This window comes from Oncorhynchus gorbuscha, linkage group LG08, assembly GCF_021184085.1.
Source record: "Oncorhynchus gorbuscha isolate QuinsamMale2020 ecotype Even-year linkage group LG08, OgorEven_v1.0, whole genome shotgun sequence".
NCBI classification, from domain to species: domain Eukaryota; kingdom Metazoa; phylum Chordata; class Actinopteri; order Salmoniformes; family Salmonidae; genus Oncorhynchus; species Oncorhynchus gorbuscha.
The window spans coordinates 48,662,743-48,688,849 of NC_060180.1; the positions used below are offsets into that span (position 1 = coordinate 48,662,743).

Genomic DNA, 26,107 nt, shown 5'->3' on the forward strand with positions numbered 1-26,107 from the left:
GCTCAAATAAGCAAAGTGAAATGACAGTCCATCATTACTTTAAGACATGAAGGTCAGTCAATACGGAACATTTCAAGAACTTTGAAAGTTTCTTCAAGTGCAGGCGCAAAAACCATCAAGCGCTATGATGAAACTGGCTCTTATGAGGACCACCACAGGAAAGGAAGACCCAGAGTTACCTCTGCTGCAGAGGATAAGTTCATTAGAGTTACCAGCCTCAGAAATTGCAGGCCAAATAAATGCTGCAGAGTAGAAGTAACAGACACATTTCAACAACTGTTCAGAGGAGACTGCATGAATCAGGTCTTCATGGTCAAATTGCTGCAAAGAAACCACTACTAAAGGACACCAATAAGAAGAGACTTGCTTGGGCCAAGAAACACGAGCAATGGACATTAAGACTGGTGGGAATCTGTCCTTTGGTCTGACGAGTCCAAATTTGAGATTTTTGACTCAAACCACTGTCTTTGTGAAACGCAGAGTAGGTTAACGGATGATCTCCGCATATGTAGTTCCCTCCGCGAAGCATGGTGGTAATGGTGTGGGGGTGCTTTGCTGGGGACACTGTCAGTGATTTATTTAGAATTCAAGGCACACTTAACCAGCATGGCTACCACAGCATTCTGCAGTAATACGCCATCCCATCTGGTTTGCGCTTAGTGGGACGATCATTTGTTTTTCAACAGAACACTGACCCAAAACACCTCCAGGCTGTGTAAGGGCTATTTGACAAAGGCGAGTGAAGGAGTGCTGCATCAGATGACCTGGCCTCCACAATCACCCGACCTCAACCCAATTGAGATGTGTTGGGATGAGTTGGGCCGCAGAGTGAAGGAAAAGCAGTCAACAAGTGCTCAGCATATGTGGGAACTCCTTCAAGACTGTTGGAAAAGTATTCCAGGTTAAGCTGGTTGGAGAGAAGGCAAAGCTGTCGAAGGCAAAGGGTTGCTACTTTGAAGAATCTAAAATATATTTAACACTTTTTTGGTTACTACATGATTCCATATGTGTTTCATAGTTTATGTCTTCACTATGACTCTACAATGTAGGAAATAGTAAAAATAAAGAAAAACCCTTGAATGAGTAGGTGTCCAAACTTTTGACTGGTACTGTATATATACTGCAAATTGAAGTGATCACTATAGTCCGTTAGTATAAGCTCATTTACATTGTATTATTGCTACATATGCTTCAGGAGTTAATATTTCAACATGATTCATTCTGAACTAGTTAAAAGTGTGTGTTTATAGCCCTTCAAATATTGCAGACTTAAAAACAACTTAAAAATAAACTATGGTTGGGTTAAGGATATGTCTACAGTCTCTGTGTTACATTAAAATCCAAATAAGAATGCAGAAAATAACTCAAGACTTACAACAAAACACGTATAAAGAAGACAGAAAATAAGCAAAGACGATCTGAACTTCCCTAAAATGGGAGTGTGTGTGTGGTAGGAACTACATTATAATAGGTGATATTTTGACCCTTCTCAGCAATTCATTTGACATCAACTGGTCATAAATGAATAAAACAAATATTTCTGAAAAGTGTAGGACCAGAGTGAGGCGTGAGTGTGTGTGTGTGTGTGTGTGTGTGTGTGTGTGTGTGTGTGTGGGGGGGGGCATGCCAGTGCTACCGTTCAACATTCAGTTCGTTATTAAATACTCAGTCCAATAAAAGTGCAACCATCTTCACTGTGAGGCACTCCACACACACCAGAGACCACTTCTCCTTCCACTGTTGCCTCTGCCACTCCTCTTCTCACAGACCTGCAGCAGCTTTCATTTCAGCCAGTGAGAACCTCTGGTCACCGTCTTTGTCGTAGTGTTTCAGGCTTTGGGGATCTGGCGTTGCTGTGTCAAATAATTTCTTCAGGACTTGGTAAGACATCCCCTGAGAGGTGGGGTCGGTACCCGAGCGCTCAAAGAGCTCTTTGAGATCTATTGGAAGTAGAAGAGAGGTTTCAGGCAATTGTTAATTGTCCACAAAATAAAATGCAATCTGACTTTTACAGTTGCATTTCTCCTTGTGTATGCAGGATACTCTGTAAACAAGCACGTTTCCATCCACAGTTATGGGAGTAAAGTCATGCAGTATAAAATAAAATGACAGGCGTGATGGAAACAGGAAGTGTCGGTACAATGTCAAATGTCGAGAGACAATTTGTTCGTTCGACATGGTGGGATCTTTGTGTCTGTAAAATCATTATGCATCAATTGTCTTGGAAACTCCTTTATGTGCAAATATTGATATCATAAACCATGTTGAAGAAAACTTGGAGTCACAGGATGAAATACTACGTTGTACTACCACTACAACGTGAAACGCATTAAGAGTTTATAGACCGATTAAATAAAATGAACTTCATGGTGGTTAATGATGGACGGTGATAAAATGCAATTGTGTTCGTTGTCCATTCCTTATGCCTGCCTATACCATAACCCCACTGCCGACATGGGGCACTCGGTTCACAACTTTGACATTGGCAAACCGCTCGTCCACACGACGCTGTCTGCCATCTGCCCAGTACAGTTGAAAACAGGATTAATCCATGAAGAGCACACTTCTCCAGTGTGCCAGTTGCCATCGAAGGTGAGCATTTGCCCACTTAAGTCAGTTACGACGGCAAACTGCAGTCAGGTCAAGAACCTTGTGAGGACGACGAGCACACATGAGCTTCCCTGAGACGGATTCTGACAGTTTGTGCACAAGTTCATCGGTTGTGCAAACCCACAGTTTCATCAGCTGTCCGAGTGGCTGGTTTCAGACGATCCCACAGGTGAAGAAGCGGGATGTGGAGGCATTTGTGACATTGTGTTGTGTGACAAAACTGCACATGTTAGAGTGGCCTTTAATTCTCCCCAGTACAAGGTGCACCATTGTAATGATAATGCTGTTTAATCAGGTTCTTAATATGCCACACCGGTCAGGTGGATTATCTTGTACTTTTCACACCATACATTTTCCTTAACAGCCAAAAGTACTAATTTAGTTTTGAATGCTAAACAGGATAGGAAAATGCAACTTATACACTCAAGAGAACATACCTGGTCATCCCTACCACCGCTGATCTATCGGACTCACTAAACACAAATACGTTGTAAATTATGCGTTGGAGTGGCAAAAAACAAAAAAACAAGGTGCCGTCTGGTTTTCTTAATATAAGGACATTTAAAAGTATACCTTTAATTTGGACACTTAAGTATATTTAAAACCAAATACTTTTAGACTTTTACTCAAGTAGTATTTTACTGGGTAACTTTCACTTGAGTAATTTTCTATTAAAAATCCATTAGCAGTCTAAGCCCTGTCTAATCCATTCTTAAATAGAAGAAGGTTGGATCACCAAGAATCTTCCTAGAGCTGGCCGCCCGGCCAAACTGAGCAATCGGGGGAGAAGGTCCTTGGTCAGGGAGGTGACCAAGAACCTGATGGTCACTCTGACAGAGCTCCAGAATTACTCTGTGGAGATTGGAGAACCTTCTAGGACAAACATCTCTGCAGCACTCACCAATCAGGCCTTTATTGAAGAGTAGCCAGATGGGAAGCCACACCTCTGTAAAAGGCAGATGACAGCCCGCTTACCTAAATACCCTCAGACCATTCTTTGGCCTGAATGCCAAGCGTCACGTCAGGAGGAAACCTGAAACCATCCCTACGGTGAAGCATGGTGGTGGCAGCATCATGCTGCGGGGATGTTTTTCAGCTGATTGGACTGAGAGACTAGTAAGGATCAAGGGAAAGATGTAGGGAGCAAAGTACAGAGAGATCCTTGATGAAAACCTGTTCCAAAGCGCTCAGGACCTCAGACTGGGGTGAAGGTTCACCTTCCAACTGGACAACAACCCTAAGCACACAGCCAAGAAAACGCAAGAGGGGCTTCGGGACTCTGGATGTCCTGGATGTCCTTGAGTGAATGTCCTTGAGAAGTCTCTGAATGTCCTTGAGTGGCCCAGCCATAGGCCGGACATGAACCAGATCGAACATCTCTGGAGAGACCTGAAAATAGCTGTGCAGCGACGCTCCCCATCCAACCTGACAGAGCTTGAGAGGATCTGCAGAGAAGCATGGGAGAAACTCCCCACCTACAGGTGTGCCAAGCTTGTAGCGTCATACTCAAGAAGACTCAAGGCGGTAATTGCTGTCGAAGGTGCTTCAACAATGTACTGAGTAAAGGGTCTGAATACTTATGTAAATACAATTTCCTTGGCAAAAATGTCTATGGGGAATTATGTGTAGATTGAATTTAATCCATTTTAGAATAAGGCCGTAACGTAACAAAATGTGGAACAAGTCAAGGGGTCGGAATACATTCCGAATGCAATGTAAATACAAAAGAATGTGGACACCCTTTCAAATTAGTGGATTAGGCTATTTCAGCCACTCGTTCAGCCACTTATAGACAAACACTGGCAGTAGAATGGCCTTTCTGAAGTGCTCAGTGACTTTCAATGTACCGTCATAGGATGCCAACTTTCCAACAAGTCAGTTAGTCAAATTTCTGCCCTGCAGAAACTATTGTTATTGTGAAGTGGAAACGTCTAGGAGCAACAACGGTTCAGCTGCAAAGTGGTAGGCAACACAAGCTCACAGAAAAAAAATATTCTGTCCTCGGTTGCAACACTCACTACTGAGTTTCAAACTGCCACTGGAAGCAACGTCAGCACAAGAACTGTTCGTTGGGAGCTTCATGAATTGGGTTTCCATGGCAGATTAGCCGCACACCAGCCTAAGATCACCATGAGCAATACCAAGCATCGTTTGGTGGAGGAGGAATTATAGTCTGGGGCTGTTTTTCATGGTTTGGGATAGGCCCCTTAGTTCCAGTAAAGGGAAATCTTAATGCTACAGCATACAATGACATTCTAGACAATTCTGTGCTTCCAACCTTGTGGCAACAGTTTGGGGAAGGCCCTTTCCAGTTTCAGCATGAAATGCCCCCCCCCATGCATAAAAAGAGGTCCATACAGAAATGGTTTGTTGTGATCGGTGTTGAAGAACTTGACTGGCCTGCACAGAGCCCTGACCTCAACCACATCGAACACCTATGGGTCAACATCAGTACCCAACTTCACTAATGCTTGTGGCTGAATGGAAGCAAGTCCCCGCAGCAATGTTCCAACATCTAGTGGAAAGCCTTTCCAGAAGAGTGGAGGCTGTTACAGCAACAAAGAGGGAATCAACTCCATATTAATGCCAATGATTTTGGAATGAGATGTTGGACAAGCAGGTGTCCACATATTTTTAAGAAAGATCAGGAAACATGTTTTTAATTATGATTATTTTTGGCACTAAACTATCTCCATATATACATCCATACATTTTTTTCAACTGGTACCAGGGGACCTTTAGACAAGTCTTGTGAGGCCTGTGGGATCCTCACCTTTCCACAGAGGGTTCAAATTAGTGTGTAGCCAAAACTGTTCGGATGCAACAGACAGAAGTTGGCAGATTTGCTGTTCCTGACTTCAGACAAGTGCCAAGACGCTTTATGGGGGTTATAGAGCAAAACGGAGAACACCATCTTGTTCGTAATAGTTTGTAGGCCAAACCGTTCGGACACTACATACAATGTTTTGAGAAAACCGATTTTCGGGATGTCTGAAACACTGCTCTTGCTTCGTCACCTTTCACTCCAGATGTGGAAGTGCAACATTGGTGGATGCAGTGGATTGCGACGCATCCAGTTGTTGGGGTTCTGAGAATATGAAAATAGACTTATTCATGTCACTGATGGAGTGCTGAGGTTTAGAGGGTCTACACCAGAAGTTAATGGATATAGGAGGAAGGTATATAGTGTGCTCAACTAAGCTTGGAATGTGTTGAGTGCAGGGAAGCGATTATATGTGGCAGGCATTGATAAGGGGAGAGAGCCATGGATTGGTGATCAAATCAAATTTTATTGGTCACATACACATGGTTAGCCAGTGTTAATGCGAGTGTAGCGAAATGCTTGTGCTTCTAGTTCTGACCATGCAGTAATATCTAACAAGTAATCTAACAATTTCACAACAACTACCTTTTACACACAAGTGTAAAGGAATGAATAAGAATATGTACATATAAATATATGGATGAGCGATGGCCGAACGGCATAGACGAGATGCAGTAGATGGTATAGAGGACAGTATATACAGTTCCTTGCGAAAGTATTCGGCCCCCTTGAACTTTGCGACCTTTTGCCACATTTCAGGCTTCAAACATAAAGATATATAAAACTGAACTTCTGGAGAGAGTTTGCTGCACTGAAAGTAAAGGGGCTGAATAATTTTGGCACGCCCAATTTTTCAGTTTTTGATTTGTTAAAAAAGTTTGAAATATCCAATAAATGTCGTTCCACTTCATGATTGTGTCCCACTTGTTGTTGATTCTTCACAAAAAAATACAGTTTTATATCTTTATGTTTGAAGCCTGAAATGTGGAAAAAGGTCGCAAAGTTCAAGGGGGCCGAATACTTTCGCAAGGCACTGTACATACATACGAGGCAAGTAATGTAGGGTATATAAACATTATATAAAGTGCCATTGTTTAAAGTGACTAGTGATACATTTATTACATCAATTTTTCCATTATTAAAGTGGCTGGAGTTGAGTCAGTATGTTGGCAGCAGCCACTCATTGGTAGTGATGGCTGTTTAACAGTCTGATGGCCTTGAGATAGAAGCTGTTTTTTAGTCTCTTGGTCCCAGCTTTGATGCACTTGTACTGACCTCGCCTTCTGGATGATAGCGGGGTGAACAGGCAGTGGCTCGCTCGGTTGGTTGTTGTCCTTGATGATCTTTTTGGCCTTCCTGTGATATCAGATATTGTAGGGTTCCTGGAGGGCAGATAGTTTGCCCCCGGTGATGTGTTGTGCAGACCTCACTACCCTCTGAAGAGCCTTGCGGTTGTGGGTGGAGCAGTTGCCGTACCAGACGGTGATACAGCCCAACAGGATGCTCTCGATTGTGCATCTGTAAGGTTTGTGAGTGTTTTTGGTGACAAGCCAAATTTCTTCAGCCTCCTGAGGTTGAAGAGGCGCTGTTGCGTCTTCTTCACCACACTGTCTGTGTGGGTGGACCATTTCAGTTTGTCCGTGATGGGTATGCCGAGGAACTTAAAAACTTTCCACCTTCTCCACTACTGTCCCGTCGATATGGAGAGGGGGGTGCTCCCTCTGCTGTTCCCTGAAGTCCATGATCATCTCCTTTGTTTTGTTGACGTTGAGTGAGAGGTTATTTTCCTGACACCACACTCCTAGGGCCTACACCTCCTCCCTGTAGGCCATCTCGTCGTTGTTGGTAATCAAGCCTACCACTGTAGTGTCGTCTGCAAACTTGATGATTGAGTTGGAGGCGTGCATGGCCCCGCAGTCATGGGTAAACAGGGAGTACAGGAGAGGGCTGAGAATGCACCCTTGTGGGGCCCCAGTGTTGAGGATCAGCGGGGTGGAGATGTTTCCTACGCTCACCACCTGGGGGCGTCCCGTCAGAAAGTCCACCACCCACTTGCACAGGGCGGGGACGAGACACAGGGTCTCGAGCTTAATGACAAGTTTGGAGGGTACTACGGTGTTAAATGCTGAGCCATAGTCGATGAACAGCATTCTTACATAGGTATTCCTCTTGTCCAGATAGGTTAGGGCAGTGTGCAGTGTGATTGCGATTGCGTCGTCTGTGGACCTATTGGGGCGGTAAGCAAATTGGAGTGGATCTAGGGTGTCAGGTAGGGTGGAGGTGATATGATCCTTGACTAGTCTCTCAAAGCATATTATGATGACGGAAGTGAGTGCTACGGGGCGATAGTTGTTTAGCTCAATTACCTTAGCTTTCTTGGGAACAGGAACAATGGTGGCCCTCTTGAAGCATGTGGGAACAGCAGACTGGGATAAGGATTGATTAAATATGTCCGTAAACACACCAGCCAGCTGGTCTGCGCATGCTCTGAGGACGCGGCTAGGGATAATGTCTGGGCCAGCAGCCTTGCGAAGGTTAACACGTTTAAATGTTTTACTCACGTTGGCTGCGGTGAAGGAGAGCCCGCAGGTTTTGGTAGCGGGCCATGTCGGTGGCATTTTATTGTCCTCAAAGCGAGCAAAGAAGTTGTTTAGTTTGTCTGGAAGCAAGACATCGGGGTCCGCAACGAGGCTGGTTTTCTTTTTGTAGTCCGTGATTGACTGTAGACCCTGCCAAATACCTTTCGTGTCTGAGCCATTGAATTGCGACTCCACTTCGTCTCTATACTGAGGCTTAGCTTGTTTGATTGCCTTATGGAGGGAATAGCTACACTGTTTGTATTCGGCAATGTTTCCGGTCGCCTTGCACTGATTCAAAGCAGTGGGTTCGTGCTTTCAGTTTTGCGCGAATGCTGCCATCAATCCACGGTTTCTGGTTGGGGAAGGATTTAATAGTCGCCGTGGGTACAACCTCACCGATGCACTTACTAATAAACTCGCTCACCAAAACAGCGTATACATCAATGTTGTTGTTCGACGCTATCCAGAACATATCCATGTGATCGAAGCAATGTTGAAGCGTGGAATCAGATTGGTCGGATCAGCGTTGAACAGACCTGAGCACAGGCGTTTCCTGTTTTAGTTTTTGTCTATAGGCTGGGAACAACAAAATGGAGTCGTGGTCAGATTTGCCAAAAGGAGGGCGAGGGAGGGCTTTGTATGCGTCGCGGAAGTTAGAGTAACAATGATCCAGAATTTTGCCAGCGCGGGTCACGCATTCGATATGCTGATGGGGGAGGTTGAGGTCAGGGAGAAATAAAAGTTTATGGCTCATATCACTAGTGTCCTGCCTAGCAGTAAATAACGATGTTTGTTCAGATGTGTAGGAGACTCGGCATAAAATGAACGGATAAATATCTGTGCTTGTGTGAAAATGTTTGTCTAATGCAGTTGTATTGATCCTCTGGGAAGAATTAAACTTGGTTAAGCTTTCATAGTGTCCTTAGAGTTTTTTAAAAGCCTAACACAGTAAAAAAAAAAAAAAAAAAAAGATCTCTAGCTTAAACGGACTGATTTTTATGGGGATTTTTTTAAATGATGCTAATTAGACTTCCGTGGGGGCACAGACATCGACTCTGGGGGTTAAGGTATGTTTACTTTTACTCTAGTACACCAGTGAAAGTAGATTTAATTTCTTACCAGTACGGGACACCCAAGTGCGTGTACAGTTTTTTTTAATACTACAAAAATGACTGTGTAGCCTACTCTGCCGACATTGTTTTTATTCATCTGTTTGTTTTTGTCAATGTCTGATCCATATAATCGGCCTACGAAAAGGGGAGACACAAATACAATATAACGTCCATCTAACCTAGAGGAAATTATTGTCCAAAAACAAACAAAAGTGGCACTGACCCAATGATAAAGACAGTGAATATGCACACTCACCGGCAATATGGCCAATGTTCTCCGCTGGTGCCAATAAGATGTTCACTCAATTACGTTATGAATTTTGATAATGAAAATACTCCAATCTGTCATCTCTTTACAGCAATAGCCATTTGCTTTCCAAACAGTTTTTCCACAATGATATTTTTAAATATTGCTATATGCCTGGCCAGATTGCTCTGCTTTCACTGGCAGTCGCAACTCAACAATATATTTGGTATCTGCAGTGAGCCCTGCACAAATTGTAGGCCCTTCCAACTGTAGGCTATGAGATTAAAACAATCCACAGCTTTTTTGTTGTTCTTAGAAGCTAATGATCCTCTGATAAAATCATTTTTTTTCTGGTGTAGTAGCCTATTTTGAATGATTTTCTTTCTTTCTGTATAGACAGGAGTAAGTTAATTTTGGCTATTTAATTCTATTTACTTTAGGGAAAGCTTAGCTTCCCCAGCCTTATGAACACCCCGCCTATGCCTTTTAATGTGGCGTAAACACAACCAGTCATGTTTTCATCCGATTGTCAAACAATCACTTAAAGGTACTCCTGTAGACTACATTCTGCAATTGTCATTAGGCCTAGACTTGTAACATGAATTGATGCATCCACTGTTGTCCACGCACGCCTCGGTCTTGGCCACTCATCTCCGACTTGACAAAATGTAAGTGTTCTCCTCGAACCACACGGTTTCCAGTTAATTCACTAACTTTTCCATGCGGCTGACATACAGTAATGCTAACTAATAGGGTAATAGCCTATAGTTTATTGGGCATGTTGTATTAATTGCGATAGGCTCATGTTTTACCGGGACAGAGTACCCCCACTATTTATTTTGCCGGGACGCCATACAGCCATGACAATTTGGTACTTTTCCCACCACTGCGTATGACTAAGATTGTGATGTATGATCACAGATAATCAACTTCATAACTAAAAATGTATCCAATACCTTTCAGAGAGCTGACTCCAGTGAATGACACAGTCTTTGGGATTTCTGTTCCAGACTCTCTCTTGGTGCGGTTTGGAGTCAAAAACCATGGACGCCTCGTTGGCTTTGAACCTGTGGATTTTTCTGGAGAAAGAACAGGCCAAAGTCATCCAAAGGTAACATTGTACATCACTGTACTAATTTTTTAAATGAAAATGTAATAGAGAATTAAGCTTTCTTGTCTTATTTATACCATGTGTAGCTTCTGAAGTTGCTGCTTTAAGTCCATCTGCATTGGTGTCCCTCTCTGTGACCAGGTCCTTCACCGGTTCTGTTGCATCTCCACTGACAGGCAATTGTTCAACTACCTCCACAAGGTCCTTTGAGGTTGAAATGTAAATTTTATTTTATGCACAGTACATTCGGAAAGTATTTAGACCCCTTCCCTTTCTCCACATTTTGTTACGTTACAGCCGTATTCTAAAACTGATTAAATATATTTTTCAATTCTCTGAATGTCCTTGAGGCCCAGCCAGAGCCCAGACTTGAACCGGATCGAACATCTCTGGAGAGACCTGAAAATAGCTGTGCAGCGACCCTCCCAATCCAATTTCACAGCACTTGAGAGGATCTGCAGAGAAGAATGAGAAAAACTCCCCAAATACAGGTGTGCCAATCTATCTATTTTAGAATAAGGCTGTAACGTAACAAAATGTGAAAAAAGTCAAGGGGTCTGAATACATTCCGAATGCACTGTAGATATATATATATTTTTACATTTAAGTGATCATAGCATAATTGATGATGTTTTGATACATGCGAGCACAACTATAAAATCATGAACGCCCCAATTTGAAATGCAGCTCAACTCCAGTGCAGTAAGAACAGTACATCTTATCTGGGGAAAAAGCCACTGAGTGGCAAGCAGCTCTTTCTACAGCTGATTCTGAATCTATATCTTATCGGTCTGTGTGCCATAACAGGACTATATAATCTGAACCATCTGTAACAGGAATTTCAAGGCGAACCAAAAGGAGAGCAATCATTGATAAACTCAATCAGAAATAAATCCGGTTTATTCCAAGTTGCAACAGAGAGACACCTCCAGAACAGAACCAGAAAAAAAATGTTTAAAGGGCCTCTTGGAGACAGGCCTTTTACATTCTAATCAGAAAGTGACAAATGTCCTCTAAACCTCAGCCGGAGAAGCTTGAACCATGTACAAAGCCAAAACAAAAGATAATGACTTTGCCAGCTGCTACAAACGATATGGGGCGATTCCACGGCAGGAAGGCCTAGAAATATTTTCTGCCTCTCAGACTGTTGTTCTCAAGTCTCACATTGGGAGGAAGGCTATTTGATATGCTTTTTACATTTGTATCACAAACCATATGAGAAAAATCATGATGAAAGTGGCCATTTTAGGCCCCTTTTAGACCTATACATGCCTTCTGTAAGAATCTATGATCCGTGAACCATACATGATACAGACATCGTGGTGTCATTATACATGTGTTCTAAAATATGGAGCAAGTATAGATTCTGAAATACAATTTTTCACATAAATTTATTTTACATAGTAAAAATGTGTATAAATATCTCAAAAGTACCCTTTATGATTTTGTACATTTTTAGACATGTACTTTAAACAATACTCTACAAGTACATCAATTTATCAGAGTGGGTACTCTGTTACAGTACTTCTGAAGTCATGATACATTTTATGAGTACCACCACAGTGAATGGGAAAATGGATTCAAAGAGAACTCCTTCTGCTGGTGATTTGTTGATGACCTATAAATATACATTTCTATGATGTAGAGTTTCTTTCCAAAACGCTATATAAATATCCATATTCAGAAATGTTTATTGTTTAAAGAAACTAAAGAGATTGGTGTGTTTTTTCACCATCGAATCATGGCCTGGTGTATTTGTTTGAAATCTATCATTGATGTTTTCATTTCAGAGACAAATAACATTTTTTTTGCAAAACGCTATAGAAATAAGTAATACTGCTAGGTTTTATACAGTCAAATGTAACACAACTAAATTTTTAATAAAGCACTGCACAAATGATACATTTGGCATCAATATTATAAATGTTGTATTATTATTATCATCATCAATTACTGTTTAAGACATTTTATTTATTTAACAGATGCTCTTATCCAGAGGGACTTAGTTTGTGCATTCATCTTAAGATAGCTAGTTGAGACAACTAAATATCACAGTCAAATATACAAATATTCCATTCCAGCTAAATAATGGATATATAGCGTTTTGCAAAAGAACATTATAACACACAAACTATGAATTAAATATCTGAAAACAGTAATATTTTACACATAAATGAAGGTACCCATAAGCAATCATTTCTGGTTAAAAAAAAGGTGAAAAATTGGTGGATATAGTATTTTAGAAATACACTCATCATGTATAAAATGGATCACATCTTCAAAAGTAGCAGAGCACCCACTCTGGAAATGTGACACGTTGAGAGAGTACTGTAATGTTCCAAACACCACATCAAAAACAAAACAAAAAAAAGATAAACCAAAAAGGGTACTTCTGAGATATTCATATAAATATTTTTCCATGTTGAATACATTTTGAAGTCTTAAATTACTGAATATTAATTCATTGTAAATATTCCCATTACACCATCCATGTCATTACTCACACTGTGTGGTGTTGTCTGAGGTGAGCCCTGCTCCATGGAAGACACCCTCTGAGTGAGGTTGGACACAGCGGTTTGGAGATTCTGGATCTGGTCACCAGTCCAGGAGTGGTACAGCCCTTGGGTCTTGTTAACCTCGCTCACAACCTCTCTCAGGTGAGTTACATCCTGTAAGAATACAACACAAACAAACAAATAAATATTTTTTCTTAATCTGATTGATGGACATATGTGTTAAAAATGAATTTTTGATTAAGGAACTGATCAGCACTACCATCAGTCCAGTTTGATTAGATAAATATGTAAGAAACTGACTTTATAAAATCATATTAAATTAACCACGCTCTATTTTATCCCAACAACGTACTTTTGTGTGAGAAAATGAATCCATGAGAAGAATACTCAGTATTCTACCCTTCATAAATGGAATGCTTTGAAAGGGTATGAGAATGGAATTGATCAACAGTAAGAGTAGTGTACCAGTACCTGGTTTTGAGCTAACGTTGATGAGCGGTTGCTTGTTTCTTTTTCAACTGAGGCTGTCGATTTCATATTTGATTCTTTAGCCTCGGCATCCTATTTTGCCCACAGAGAATAAAATAGCAAGTCTTTAGTTGATCTGACAGAAACTGACCCTGATTCACTTTGCAGGCTGGCCTGTTTAATATGCCAAAAAAAGGATCAGCACTTGTGTGGATACGGTTAGATTGTTTCATGTAATGTGGATGACGCACGCACACACAGATAATCCCATCCATGTTACACATTGAACATAGGGCCCCATGTTTATTTCACCTATAATCTGCCACAACATTCAAAAGGTGCACAACAAATCAGTGGGGAGAGTTGCTCGTTCTGCCAGCTATATAAAAATTAAAATAAATTGTAGCTAGTTCAAGGATAGATTAGTGCACTGACCTCAGTTACTTCTTTCTACTGGTCTAGATGTTGTATAATCTGTCATCTAGTTAATTCCGCAGCTCATGCATTTGGACATTGGTACCGCTAGCTGGCTCAGACAAACTAAAAGCAGGCATAGGTTCAAGCTGAAAAGAGCAGAGTGTAAAGGAAGCTAGTATTTTTATGTTCTTTACCATGGTCTTCTTGAGGTCGTCTGTTTCTTTCTTCTGGTCCTCAAGGGCCGTCTGTATTGTCTTGACATCATGCTGCACACTGGTTAAAGTGCTGCCGATTGAAGCCACACTCTGCAAATGAAAACATTTAAGCTTCACTTTCCAGATGCATAAACTTTTTTTAATGGCAATATGACAACCCAATAGACCGTGGGTGAATACCGAGCAATATTGATGGCAATAATTGCAAACAAACATGGCAAATACTTCTGAATATACAGTTGAAGTCAGAAGTTTACATACACCTTAGCCAAACACATTTAAACTCAGTAATTCACTATTCCTGACATTTAATCCTAGTAAAAATTCCCTATCTTGGGTCAGTTAGGGTCGCCACTTTATTTTAAGAATGTGAAATGTCAGAATAATAGTAGAGAATGCTTTATTTAATATTTTATTTATTTCATCACATTCCTAGTGGGTCAGAAGTTTACATAATCAATTAGTATTTGGTAGCATTAGGTTCAATTGTTTAACTTGGGTCAAATGTTTCAAGTAGCCTTCCACAAGCTTCCCCCCTATCAGTTGGGTAAGTTTGGCCCATTCCTCCTGACTGAGCTGGTGTAACTGAGTCAGGTTTGAAGGCCTCCTTGCTCCCACACACTTTTTCAGTTCTGCCCACAAATTTTCTATGGGATTGAGGTCAGGGCTTTGCGATGGCCACTCCAATACCTTGACTTTGTTGTCCTTAAGGCATTTTGCCACAACTTTGGAAGTATGCTTGGGGTCATTGTCCAGTTGGAAGACCCATTTGTGACCAAGCATCAACTTCCTGACTGATGTCTTGAGATGTTGCTTCAATATATCTATATAATTTTCCTTCCTCATGATGCCATCTATTTTGTGTAGTGCACCAGTCCCTCCTGCAGCAAAGTACACCCACAACATGATGCCGCCACCCCCGTGCTTCACGGTTAGGATGGTGTTCTTCGGCTTGCAAGCCTCCCTATTTTTCCTCCAAACATAACAATGGTCATTATGGTTAAACAGTTCTATATTTGTTTCATCAGACCATTTCTCCAAAAAGTATGATCTTTGTCCCCATGTGCAGTTGCAAACCGTAGTCTGGCTTTTTTATTGCGGTTTTGGAGCAGTGGCTTCTTCCTTGCTGAGCTGCCTTTCAGGTTATGTCGATATAGGACTTGTTTTACAGTGGATATAGATACTTTTGTACCTGTTTTCTCCACAAGGTCATTTGCTGTTGTTCTGGGATTGATTTGCAGTTTTTTCACCAAAGTACGTTCATGTCTAGGAGACAGAACGTGTCTCCTTCCTGAGCGGTATGAAGGCTGCGTGGTCCCATGGAGTTTATACTTGCGTACTATTATTTGTACAGATGAAAGTGGTACCTTCAGGAATTTGGAAATTTGTCCCAAGGATGAACCAGACTTGTGGAGGTCAACAATTTTTTTTCTGAGGTCTTGGCTGATTTATTTTCATTTTCCCATGATGTCAAGCAAAGAGGTACCGAGTTTGAAGGTAGGCCTTGAAATACATCCACAGGTACACCTCTAATTGACTCAAATTATGTCAATTAACCTATCAGAAGCTTCTAAAGCCATGACATTTTCGGGAATTTTCCAAACTGTTTAAAGGCACAGTCAATTTAGTGTATGTAAACTTCTGATCCTCTGGAATTGTGATACAGTGAATTATAAGTGAATGAATCTGTTTGCAAACAATTGTTGGAAAAATTACTTGTGTCATGCACAAAGTAGATGTCCTAACCGACTTGCCAAAACTATAGTTTGTTATCAAGAAATTTGTGGAGTGGTTGAAAAACGAGTTTTAATGACTCCAAGTGTATGTAAACTACCGACTTCAACTGTACATATGAGAAACCTTACTTGTCTCTCTTTTGCGTCTCAATTATGCTTCAAATGCTTGCATTTTGTATATCTCATAGAAGTTATCAAGTTTAGATCTACCTTTTGGAGCTCTTCAACTGTGGTTGGAAGGTTGATTAAGTCTGAGGCTGATTTGATATTGGCCTTTAGATGGTTCACCGCAGTGTCCAGAAAACTGATCTAATGAGAGAGAAGCATTCCAGAACACAGGACATTCAATTACACGTGGAAAACAGACTTCCTTTCACTCTACCTTGTTTTAACCTTGATTTAACCTGCCATGGTGTGAGAGGTTTCACAACAATGGGGCTGACAGATGACAAAACAAGATAGTTCTACAGATAACATCACTTTCCTTTTAGCACTGTACCTTTCTGTTCATCTCTGTAAGGTTGGACCACAGTTTGTTCAGACCCTTGTCTCCAATTTCAATGTCCTCCAGTTTTCTCTGCTTTGTCTTCAGATCTTCAATTAGTTTTGGTATTTCATGTGACGACACCTTCTGGCCGGATTCCACTGTAGAGAAAATATGCCGTAAAAAACAAAACAAACACACAATGTAATAAAACTATAGTCACTGGGCTGTATGATTGTAAAACTCAGCCATAAGCAATTGATGTGCAAAGGTTAGCCTACTATTTATTGCGAAGTAAAGTGGGATAGTGTGTACTAATGTGGCTGAATTCATGCTTGAACCTGACGGCCTTTTCTAAAGATTGACATGGGACAAATGACAGGTTGTAGTGTTTGTCTGATGGCTTACTTGTATGCAGCTTTTCTTTGAGGGAGTCTAGATCTTCTTTCAGGGCAATCTGCATCCATATCAGTCCGGCACAAGCCGTAACACAGGCAGCCAGTATGATGAACAGGAACAAGGGATAGCAGACATTGCAGCACTTCACGTAACTTCTTCTATGATGAATGAGAAAGTTTTTATTCATATTTTACATTCACAAGCTTTATGCACCATAGCCAAATAATGGACTAACGTTACTCCTTATAGTCCAAGGACCGTACACGTTCTGTTCAGAGATGAATTGGCTCCGTCAGCCAAAACAGCCAAATACTCCATCTAAACGTGAATGGATTCTCAAGTCCAATACGGTTCTAGAAACATATATCCCTCTACTTTCATATCAAATCAAAATAATATCACAAATGCAAAATACACACTTACTGTACGCTGTTTTAACACTGTGACAACATGCTTGTGGCGTCCATCTTCCATTCGGAGACACAGATAGCTCATTAGCATAGTATATGCCTCCATTGTCAATGGAGCAGTTTGTCAACGCTATGTTGGAGGTGCCTCACTATGCCATGTCTATCAGATGCGCATGCGTTTTGCCATATCTTGTTTTTGCCGGATGTCTAGCCCGTATTTTCCTGTACTTAATGCACAGGTGCTTCGCAGAGCTGCAGAACGGTTTGCAGCACGAAGTAGATCATTTTCGCCCTGTTCGACCAATCGAGTTACTGGTTTCATATACTGTAGGGCTACCAACAGACTGGTCAATCAAATCAATCAAATGTATTTATAAACCCCTTCTTACATCAGCTGATGTCACAAAGTGCTATACAGAAACCCAGCCTAAAACCCTAAACAGCAAGCAAAGCAGGTTTAGAAGCACGGTGGCTAGGAAAAACTCCTAGGCCAGAACCTGGGAAGAAACCTAGAGAGGAACCAGGCTATGAGGGATGGTCAGTCCTCTTCTGGATGTGCCAGTTGGAGATTATAACAGAACATGGATAAAATGTTCAAATGTTCATAGATGACCTGCAGGGTCATATAATAATAATAGGGTTAGGGTTAGTCACAGTGGTTGTCGAGGTGTGCACAAGGGCGCATTACAACAATTAATCTAGTTTGTTTCTATTCTTCAGTCACCCATCTCTAGCAACATCAATAAATTGAACTGGTTGTTCCCATATAGATGACTGATTTCAAATCACTAGCTTGCTAAATGACATATTCATTTTGCATGCCATTCTGTTGGCTAGTTTTGTGAAAACTAGCTCACTAAGCAAGTGTAGTAATGACAAATTGCCCTAGCGTCATTCTTAACTGAGACAAATTTCCAGTCGTTCAGCCGGTATTTTCTCACAATAGTCATTATCATTTGGCCTCTGTATGGTGCTGCCCCATTGGAACTTCCGATTGTACCACTGCATGACAATGCAACTCACAACATGAAAGTATTGAACGCTTGCGGTACACTGAACCCATCGTAACCTAGTGCGGCATCCCTAACTTTGCAGACTGCTCCATTGACAACTCGTGCGTTGCTTTGCCGAGCGGTGGTATTATCGGAAGTACACAGACTCCAACTACTGTAGCTAGCTTGAAGCACATGAGCATCAAGTAAGGAAAATGCTGACTAGACATCCGGAAAAAGAACATAATAATAATAATATAATAATAATAATAATATATGCCATTTAGCAGACGCTTTTATCCAAAGCGACTTACAGTCATGTGTGCATACATTCTACGTATGGGTGGTCCCGGGAATCGAACCCACTACCCTGGCGTTACAAGCGCCATGCTCTACCAACTGAGCTACAGAAGGACCAAAAGAAAACGCATATGGCATAGTCCACTCTGCCCTCTGTCTGTTTCCGTAAACAAGCACTGTAACATGGAAATATGACCATGTGGGAACCTTAACACTATAAAAATGTATATATAAATTTTGCCTTTTTAAACATGTGTTTTATTATTTCTCACCGATATGAAAAATAAGGTCCCAAGCGATGCGTGTTAATCTTCAGACCGAGAGTCAGGGCTCTTAGCAAAACTTCCCCATAGGTAAGAAGCCTTCGTCCAATGACTTGTGTAATGTAAATGGAACTAAGAGTCATGATCAAGTAAGGCTACATGCATCATTGATAGACATATGTGACCCGTTTCAAGAAGCTTGGCGTATGTGTTTTTTGGGGCAAAAATGCTTTCTGGAACATGTTAACTTTCATCTGCCTTAATAACAAACTTGTATGCCATCTGGTAATATGAATAAAACATTAGAATTACGAGCCTAGTTGGTTTAGCCACAGAAAAAAGACAGGAACCTTCCTGCTAGCCATGATTGGCTGAGAAAATGGATGGGCTTGGACATGCCGAAAGAGGAGTTTGGATTGGTCTGCCACATAGCACGCTCCTGTCTATAACATGAGCTGCTCAGCATGTGTAGATAATCCTTGCTAATGTGGCCTTTTTGAAAGATATAACGTTAGCCATGGAGAACTGCAAAAGTGTTGCTATGGATCAACTGCCCAGAATTTAGCAGGCACTATTGACAAAGATCAGTGGGAAAACGTTGTGATGGACTACTTTTTGCACACGGTCAGTGTCAACCGGAGTGACTTGACACAACGGGCCAAACAAGCTGTAGCTAGCTACAAAACAAACAGAAATACACGCTGCCGTGGAGCGTTCATCCATGTATACGGGTAAAAGTCGAGCTACATTTCATATATTTTAAATTTCTAATTTTGTCAGAAAGTTGTTTTCATTGAAAATTAAAGCATACCATTTGATAACTAGCAAATGTTAACATTAGCTAGCGAGCCAGTATGATCCGTGTAGTAATACTAGTCGTTTGCATTTCTAGTCATTGCCTAATGTTAACTAGCTAGCTAACATTGAACTTAGCTAACCAACTAAAGTCAGAATGTACATTAGTTTCATATTTTTCCCTACCCTTGCCACACTTGTTAGATATTATGCACATTGACAGCTTGATATCAAATGTCCTCGCCATGTGATTTATCATAGTAGCAGGAAGCAGCAATCTAAATGATCAGACTGAAAACATGCAAGGAAAAGTGATCGGTGAAATTATGAAGCGAGTGGGACAGGACAAATACAGCTTCATTCTATCCAATCAGAGCAGCAGGATCAATGTACAGCCCACCCTTCTCTTTGAAAACAGGCAAACTAGACAGTTGAGTTTTGACCACGCACATGACTGACTCAAAGACAGTACAGTATGGTTTAGAAAGCCTGACTGACACGAGAAACATGCTTGCTGGCACCCACATTTTTTAAATATTTTATCATAGATAATAAAAAAATATATATACTTGGATCATAACCGTATCCAGAAAATTGTACACATCTATTATGATACTCGTTTTGTCTGACTACTCAGTACACCCTTAGTGTCTGGGTAAGCATCATCTAATAATGATACAATATTTGTATCTGGACAATTTCTATTTTTGATATTGCTACTATGCAAATAACCATTTCACTATACTGTTTCCACCTATGTATCCTATGGATGTGAAGAACCTGACCTGCACCAAAGTCAGATTAGGATATAAGACTAGAAAAAGTGTATTTTTACCTGGAGTGTTTCCTCATTGTAGGCTACTACTTTCACCACTTTTAGTCTTGAAATGTTTGGTTGTTTATTACACTACCTTACTCTATTTAGCACATGGCCTCACATGTGATTCCCTAAAGAGATGGGTGGGGCTAAGGCTTTCAAGGGTGTGAACTAGAAGTCGACCGATTATGATTTTTCAACTGATACCAATTAGAGGACCAAAAAAAAAATCAGATACCGATTAATCACCCAATTTTTACTTATTTGTAATAAATTACAATTACAACAATATTGAATGAACAATGAACACTTAAATTAATATAATACAGAAATAAAATCAATTTAGTCTCATAAATAATGAAACATGTTCAATTTGGTTTAAATAATGCAAAAACAGTGTTGGCGAAGAAAGTAAAAGTGCAATGTGCCATGCAAAAAAGCAAACGTTTAAGTTCCTTGCTCAGAACATGAGGACATATGAAAGCTGGTGGTTCCTTTTAACATGCGTCTTCAATATTCCCAGTTAAGACGTTTTAGGTTGTAGTTATAGGACTATTTCTCTCTATACCATTTGTATTTCATACACCTTTGACTATTGGATGTTCTTATAGGAGCTTTAGTATTGCCAAGCCTATCAACTCCCGAAATTAGGCTGAAAGTCATAAACAGCGCTCCGCATCCCAGCATTGCTAAGAGCTGCTGTTTGAATGAATGCTTACGAGCCTGCTGCTGCCTACCACCGCTCAGTCAGACTGCTCTATCAAATAACAAATCATATACTTAATTATAATATATTAAGCACACAGAAATACAAGCCTTTGGTCATTATTATGGTCAAATCTGGAAACAAAAGGTTTATTCTTTCAGTGAAATACAGAACCGTTCCGTATTTTATTGAACGGGTGGCAACCCTAAGTCTAAATATTACTGTTACATTGCACAACCTTCAATGTTATGTCATAATTAAGTACAATTCTGGCAAATTAATTACGGTCTTTGTTAGGAATGAATGGCCTTTCAACAGTTCACAAGCCAGATGGCCCAAACTGCTGCATATACCCTTACCCTGCTTGCACTGAACGCAAGAGAAGTGACACAATTTCCCTAGTTAATACTGCCTGCTAACATGAATTTATTTTAACTACATATGTAGGTTAAAAAATATATACTTGTGTATTGATTTTAAGAAATGCATTGATGTTTATGGTCAGGTACATTTGTGCAACGAATGTTGAATCACAGTAGGCTTTGATTCAATGATAAATTAGCAGGCGCCGCATTGATTATATGCAATGCAGAACAAGCTAGTTAACCTAGTAATATCATCAACCATGTGTAGCTAACTAGTGATTATGTGAAAATGTATTGTTTTTTAAGATAAGTTTAATGCTAGCTAGCAACTTAACTTGGCTCCTTGCAGCCACAAGGTCTTTTTGATGCTGCACTCACGTAAAAGGTGGTCAAGCCTGCCACGCAATCTCCTCGTGGATTGCAATGTAATCCACGAGGATTATGAAGATCCTATGAAAACTTGAAATCGGCACTAATTAATAGGCCATGTCGATTAATCGGTCAACCTAGTGTGAACGATGCTGAGTAGGTGTAGACAAAGAGCTCTTTTTTTATTTAACCTTTATTTAACTAGGCATATCAGTTAACCTGTTACTCCTACCCCCTACTTTTTCGAACATTCTGTAAAAAAATCGCGCAACATTTCAGCGCCCTGCTGCTCATGCCAGGAATATAGTATATGCATATGATTAGTATGTGTGGATAGAAAACACTCAGACGTTTATAAAACTGGTTAAATCACGGCTGTGACTATAACAGAACGTGCGTTTCATCGAAAAGCGCAGGAAAATCTGATCACTGAAAATGGAAATATATATCCATCCGCCACTTCAACCCATTGATAAAGGCGAACCACAATAAATGGGGCTGAGGTTGCAATACCTACAGCTTCCACATGATGTCAACAGTCTTGTCATTTGTCTAGGCTTTGTTTCTTGGTCAAACGAAGAAGAGACAAGCCATTTCTTCAGGTCTCCGAACGGATATTTTGGTTGAGATTTACCCGGACATTATTTCCAGACGGACAGCTAAAGAATATACTTCGCCTCGTGATCAATTTGGTCGCTTATTAACGTGTACTAATACCTAAAGTTGCATTACAAAAGTATTTTGAAGTGTTTTGTGAAAGTTTATCGTCGACTTTTTTAATTTTAAAAAATTACGTTACAAGACGCTATTTTTTTAGTTTATCACACAGTCTTCATAGATCGATATCTAGGCTATATATGGACCGATTTAATCGGAAAAAAAGACCCAATAGTGATTATGGGACATCTAGGAGTGCCAACAAAGAAGATGGTCAAAGGTAAGGAATGTTTTATATTTTATTTGTGCGGTTTGTGTAGCGATGACTATGCTAATTATTTTGTTTACGTCCCCTGCGGGTCTTTTGGGGTGTTACATGCTATCAGATAATAGCTTCTCATGCTTTCGCCGAAAAGCATTTTGAAAATCTGACTTGTTGCCTGGATAACAACGAGTGTAGCTTTAATTCAATACCCTGCATGTGTATTTTAATGAACATTTGAGTTTTAACTAGTACTATTAGCATTTAGCGTAGTGCATTTGCATTTCCAGATGTCTAGATGGGACACCTGCGTGTCAGGTAGGAGCAAGAGGTTAACAACTAATTCTAAATGTACCATTTTTGTATTTCACCTTTATTTAACCAGGTAGGCTAGTTGAGAACAAAGTTCTCATTTACAACTGCGACCTGGCCAAGATAAAGCAGAGCAGTGTGACACAGACAACAGAGTTACACATGGAATAAACAATAAACAAGCCAATAACACAATAAACAAGTCAATGACACAGTAGAAAAAAATAACATCTATATACAGTGTGTGCAAAAGGCACAAGATAGGCAATAAATAGGCAATAAATAGGTCATAGTAGCGAAGAATTACAATTTAGCAGATTAACACTGGAGTGATAAATGAGCAAATGATGAAGTGCAAGTAGAGATACTGGTGTGCAAAGGAGCAGAAAAGTAAATAAAAACAGTATGGGGTTGAGGTAGGTAGATTGGGTGGGCTATTTACAGATGGACTATGTACAGCTGCAGCGATCGGTTAGCTGCTCAGATAGCTGATGTTTAAAGTTGGTGAGGGAAATTTAAGTCTCCAACTTCAGCGATTCTTGCAATTAGTTCCAGTCACTGGCAGCAGAGAACTGGAAGGAAAGGTGGCCAAATGAGGTGTTGGCTTTGGGGATGATCAGTAAGATATACCTGCTGGAACGTGTGCTACGGGTTGGTGTTGTTATCGTGACCAGTGAACAGAGATAAGGCAGAGCTTTACCTAGCATAGACTTATAGATGACCTGGAACCAGTGGGTCTGGCGACAAATATGTAGCGAGGGCCAGCAGACGAGAACATACAGGTCGCAGTGGTGGGTGGTATAAGGTGATTTGGTAACAAAATGGATGGCACTGTGATAGCAAACTGATGCAGTTTCTAAGTAGAGTATTGGAAGCTATTTTGTAGATGACATCCCCGAAGTCGAGGATCGGAGGGATAGTCCGTTTTACTAGGGTAAGTTGGGCGGTGTGAGTGAAGCAGGTTTTGTTGCGAAATAGAAAGCTGATTCAAGATTTGGTTTTGGATGAGAGATGTTTAATATGAGTCTGGAAGGAGAATTCACAGTCTAGCCAGACACCTAGGTACAATAATGGCCTTCCCCGGCCAAACCATAACAACTTTGTGCCGCCCTAAGGGACTCCCAATCACAGCCGGTTGTGATATAGCCTGAAATCAAACCCGGGTCTGTAGTGACGCCTCTAGCACCGAGATGCGGTGCCTTTGACCGCTGTGCCACTAGTAGGTGTACCAACACATTTAAGGGCCATTTTCTCAAAAGTGGGGTTACAAGTTTATCAACTTTCAAAGCAGAATTACTTTCCCATTGTTCCTCAACTGCAGTGTATTATTATATATCATGTACCTCTGAGTCTCTACTTTTATCATATGTAAAAAAAAAATAAACTTAAAAATGTTGCTCCATAAGACCAAATTGAGGCACGTCAGTCACATATTTGGAATGGACGTTGTGTCAGCGGAAAATAGCTAGATCGATCACTTACTTTCCAAAAGCAGCGACAGTAGCAAGGTTGCTGAATTCATCATCATCTGAACTTGATTCGGATTCTGAGTCTAGTGGAGGCTCGGTTCTGAGGAGCCTGTGGCCGGACCCCTTTTTGGTTTTCTTCCTTTTACTGTCCCCAAGTCCGATTAATGCATCGAGTTCCTTCCTCTTCTTCATCCTCTTCTGTGGGGTCAGCGAACCCGCTGAGCCCGACTTAAAACCGACCAAATCCAACGTTTTATCCAGTTTGGTTGTTGTATAAAGTCCTCTAGGTAGCTAGCCAGTACTACAAGCTACAGTTGATTATCTGATAAGGCTTGTTGTTAGCCAACTAGATAGCCAGGTAGCTAGTTAGCCAAGCGACTAACGTCGTAATTTGAAACTACTACCATGAGCTACCAAACATGTAGCCAAGCTTGTTAGACAGCTAGCATGATATTTTAAAAGCTCGTTGTACTGGGTTAACGTCTAAAACAGTGAGCAACCCAGCTAGCAGCTATTTTGACACTGGCCCCTCAACCCACCGCCCAAGGCACAACCAGAAATTAAAATGGCGATTTTGAGATAGCTATTGAGCGAAAGACCGTAAACAGTATAAGCTATACATCAGGTTACTTTTAGTAGGACTTACAATACAGTATACATCTAACCAAATTTGTTTAAATGTCAGTGCAGTCGTAAATGCATCTGACGCGCTAATAATGTTGTTTTGATGTTGAACATCTGACAGAGCCGCCCACACTTGCAGCTTCCTTGATGTTCTTCTTTGCTATTATTCCGTTCGCACATTTCGTTGTGCATGCCGCCACCTACTGTGTCGGAGTGTGTGGTCAATCACGTTGCATTTTGCGATAACAAAAATAAAGGGGAAAGGCATAAATTGCACCACCAATTTACCCTACGCCTATATACCACCATTTAACCCTTGTGTGGTGTTCATGTTTTGTTATTCACCCAATGTTCGCGGGTCTGATGGACCCACAACATTATTGGGTTTTTAAAACAATACAGCCATAACAATTTACGTAAAAATACTTAATACTTAGATGTTGACTTACATCAATTACAAGCAATATAGACAGCTTACATGGTTAATATGTGCCATTTACCTTTGCTAGATCATATTTATCAATAAAAGCAATATTAGTTTGCTTTGATAAAATGTGATTTTTGTAAACAACATTATTTTTTTTCACCTCTATTTAACCAGGTAGGCTAGTTGAGAACAAGTTCTCATTTGCAACTGCGACCTGGCCAAGATAAAGCAAAGCAGTTCAACACATACAACAAACAACACAGAGTTACGCATGGAATAAACAAACATACAGTCAATAATACGGTAGAAAAATCTATATACAGCATGTGCAAATGAGGTACAATAAGAGAGGTAAGGCAATAAATAGGCTGTGGTGGCAAAGTAATTACAATATAGCAATTAAATACTGGAATGGAAGAATGTGCAGAAGAGGAATGTGCAAGTAGAGATACTGGAGTGCAAAGGAGCAAGATAAATAAATAAATACAGTATGAGGATGAGGTAGATTGGATGGACTACTTACAGATGAGCTATGTACAGGTGCAGTGATCTGTGAGCTGCTCTGACAGCTGGTGCTTAAAGCTAGTGAGGGAGGTAAGAGTGTCCAGCTTTAGTGATTTT

At 40.6% G+C, this 26,107-nt stretch overlaps 1 protein-coding gene across 3 annotated transcripts; it reads right to left on the reverse strand.

Moving 5' to 3' along the window:
- Positions 1 to 784: 784 nt before the first annotated feature.
- LOC124041762 (EF-hand calcium-binding domain-containing protein 14-like) lies at positions 785 to 25,236 on the reverse strand. Of its 3 annotated transcripts, none has more exons than XM_046359754.1 (10): positions 24,449 to 25,236; positions 16,728 to 16,873; positions 16,335 to 16,480; positions 16,046 to 16,144; positions 14,079 to 14,189; positions 13,471 to 13,560; positions 12,988 to 13,152; positions 10,561 to 10,687; positions 10,329 to 10,451; positions 785 to 1,940 (listed from the first exon to the last, which is right to left on the reverse strand). In XM_046359754.1, the coding sequence occupies exons 1-10, from the start codon at positions 24,625 to 24,627 to the stop codon at positions 1,762 to 1,764; spliced, it is 1,365 nt and encodes a 454-aa protein (XP_046215710.1). In that variant the 5' UTR covers positions 24,628 to 25,236; the 3' UTR covers positions 785 to 1,761. The 3 variants fall into 3 exon arrangements, with proteins under 3 accessions (XP_046215710.1, XP_046215709.1, XP_046215711.1); XM_046359753.1 differs by having other exon boundaries at positions 16,728 to 16,876; positions 24,449 to 25,235; XM_046359755.1 differs by lacking the exon at positions 13,471 to 13,560 and having other exon boundaries at positions 16,728 to 16,876; positions 24,449 to 25,235.
- Positions 25,237 to 26,107: the final 871 nt, after the last annotated feature.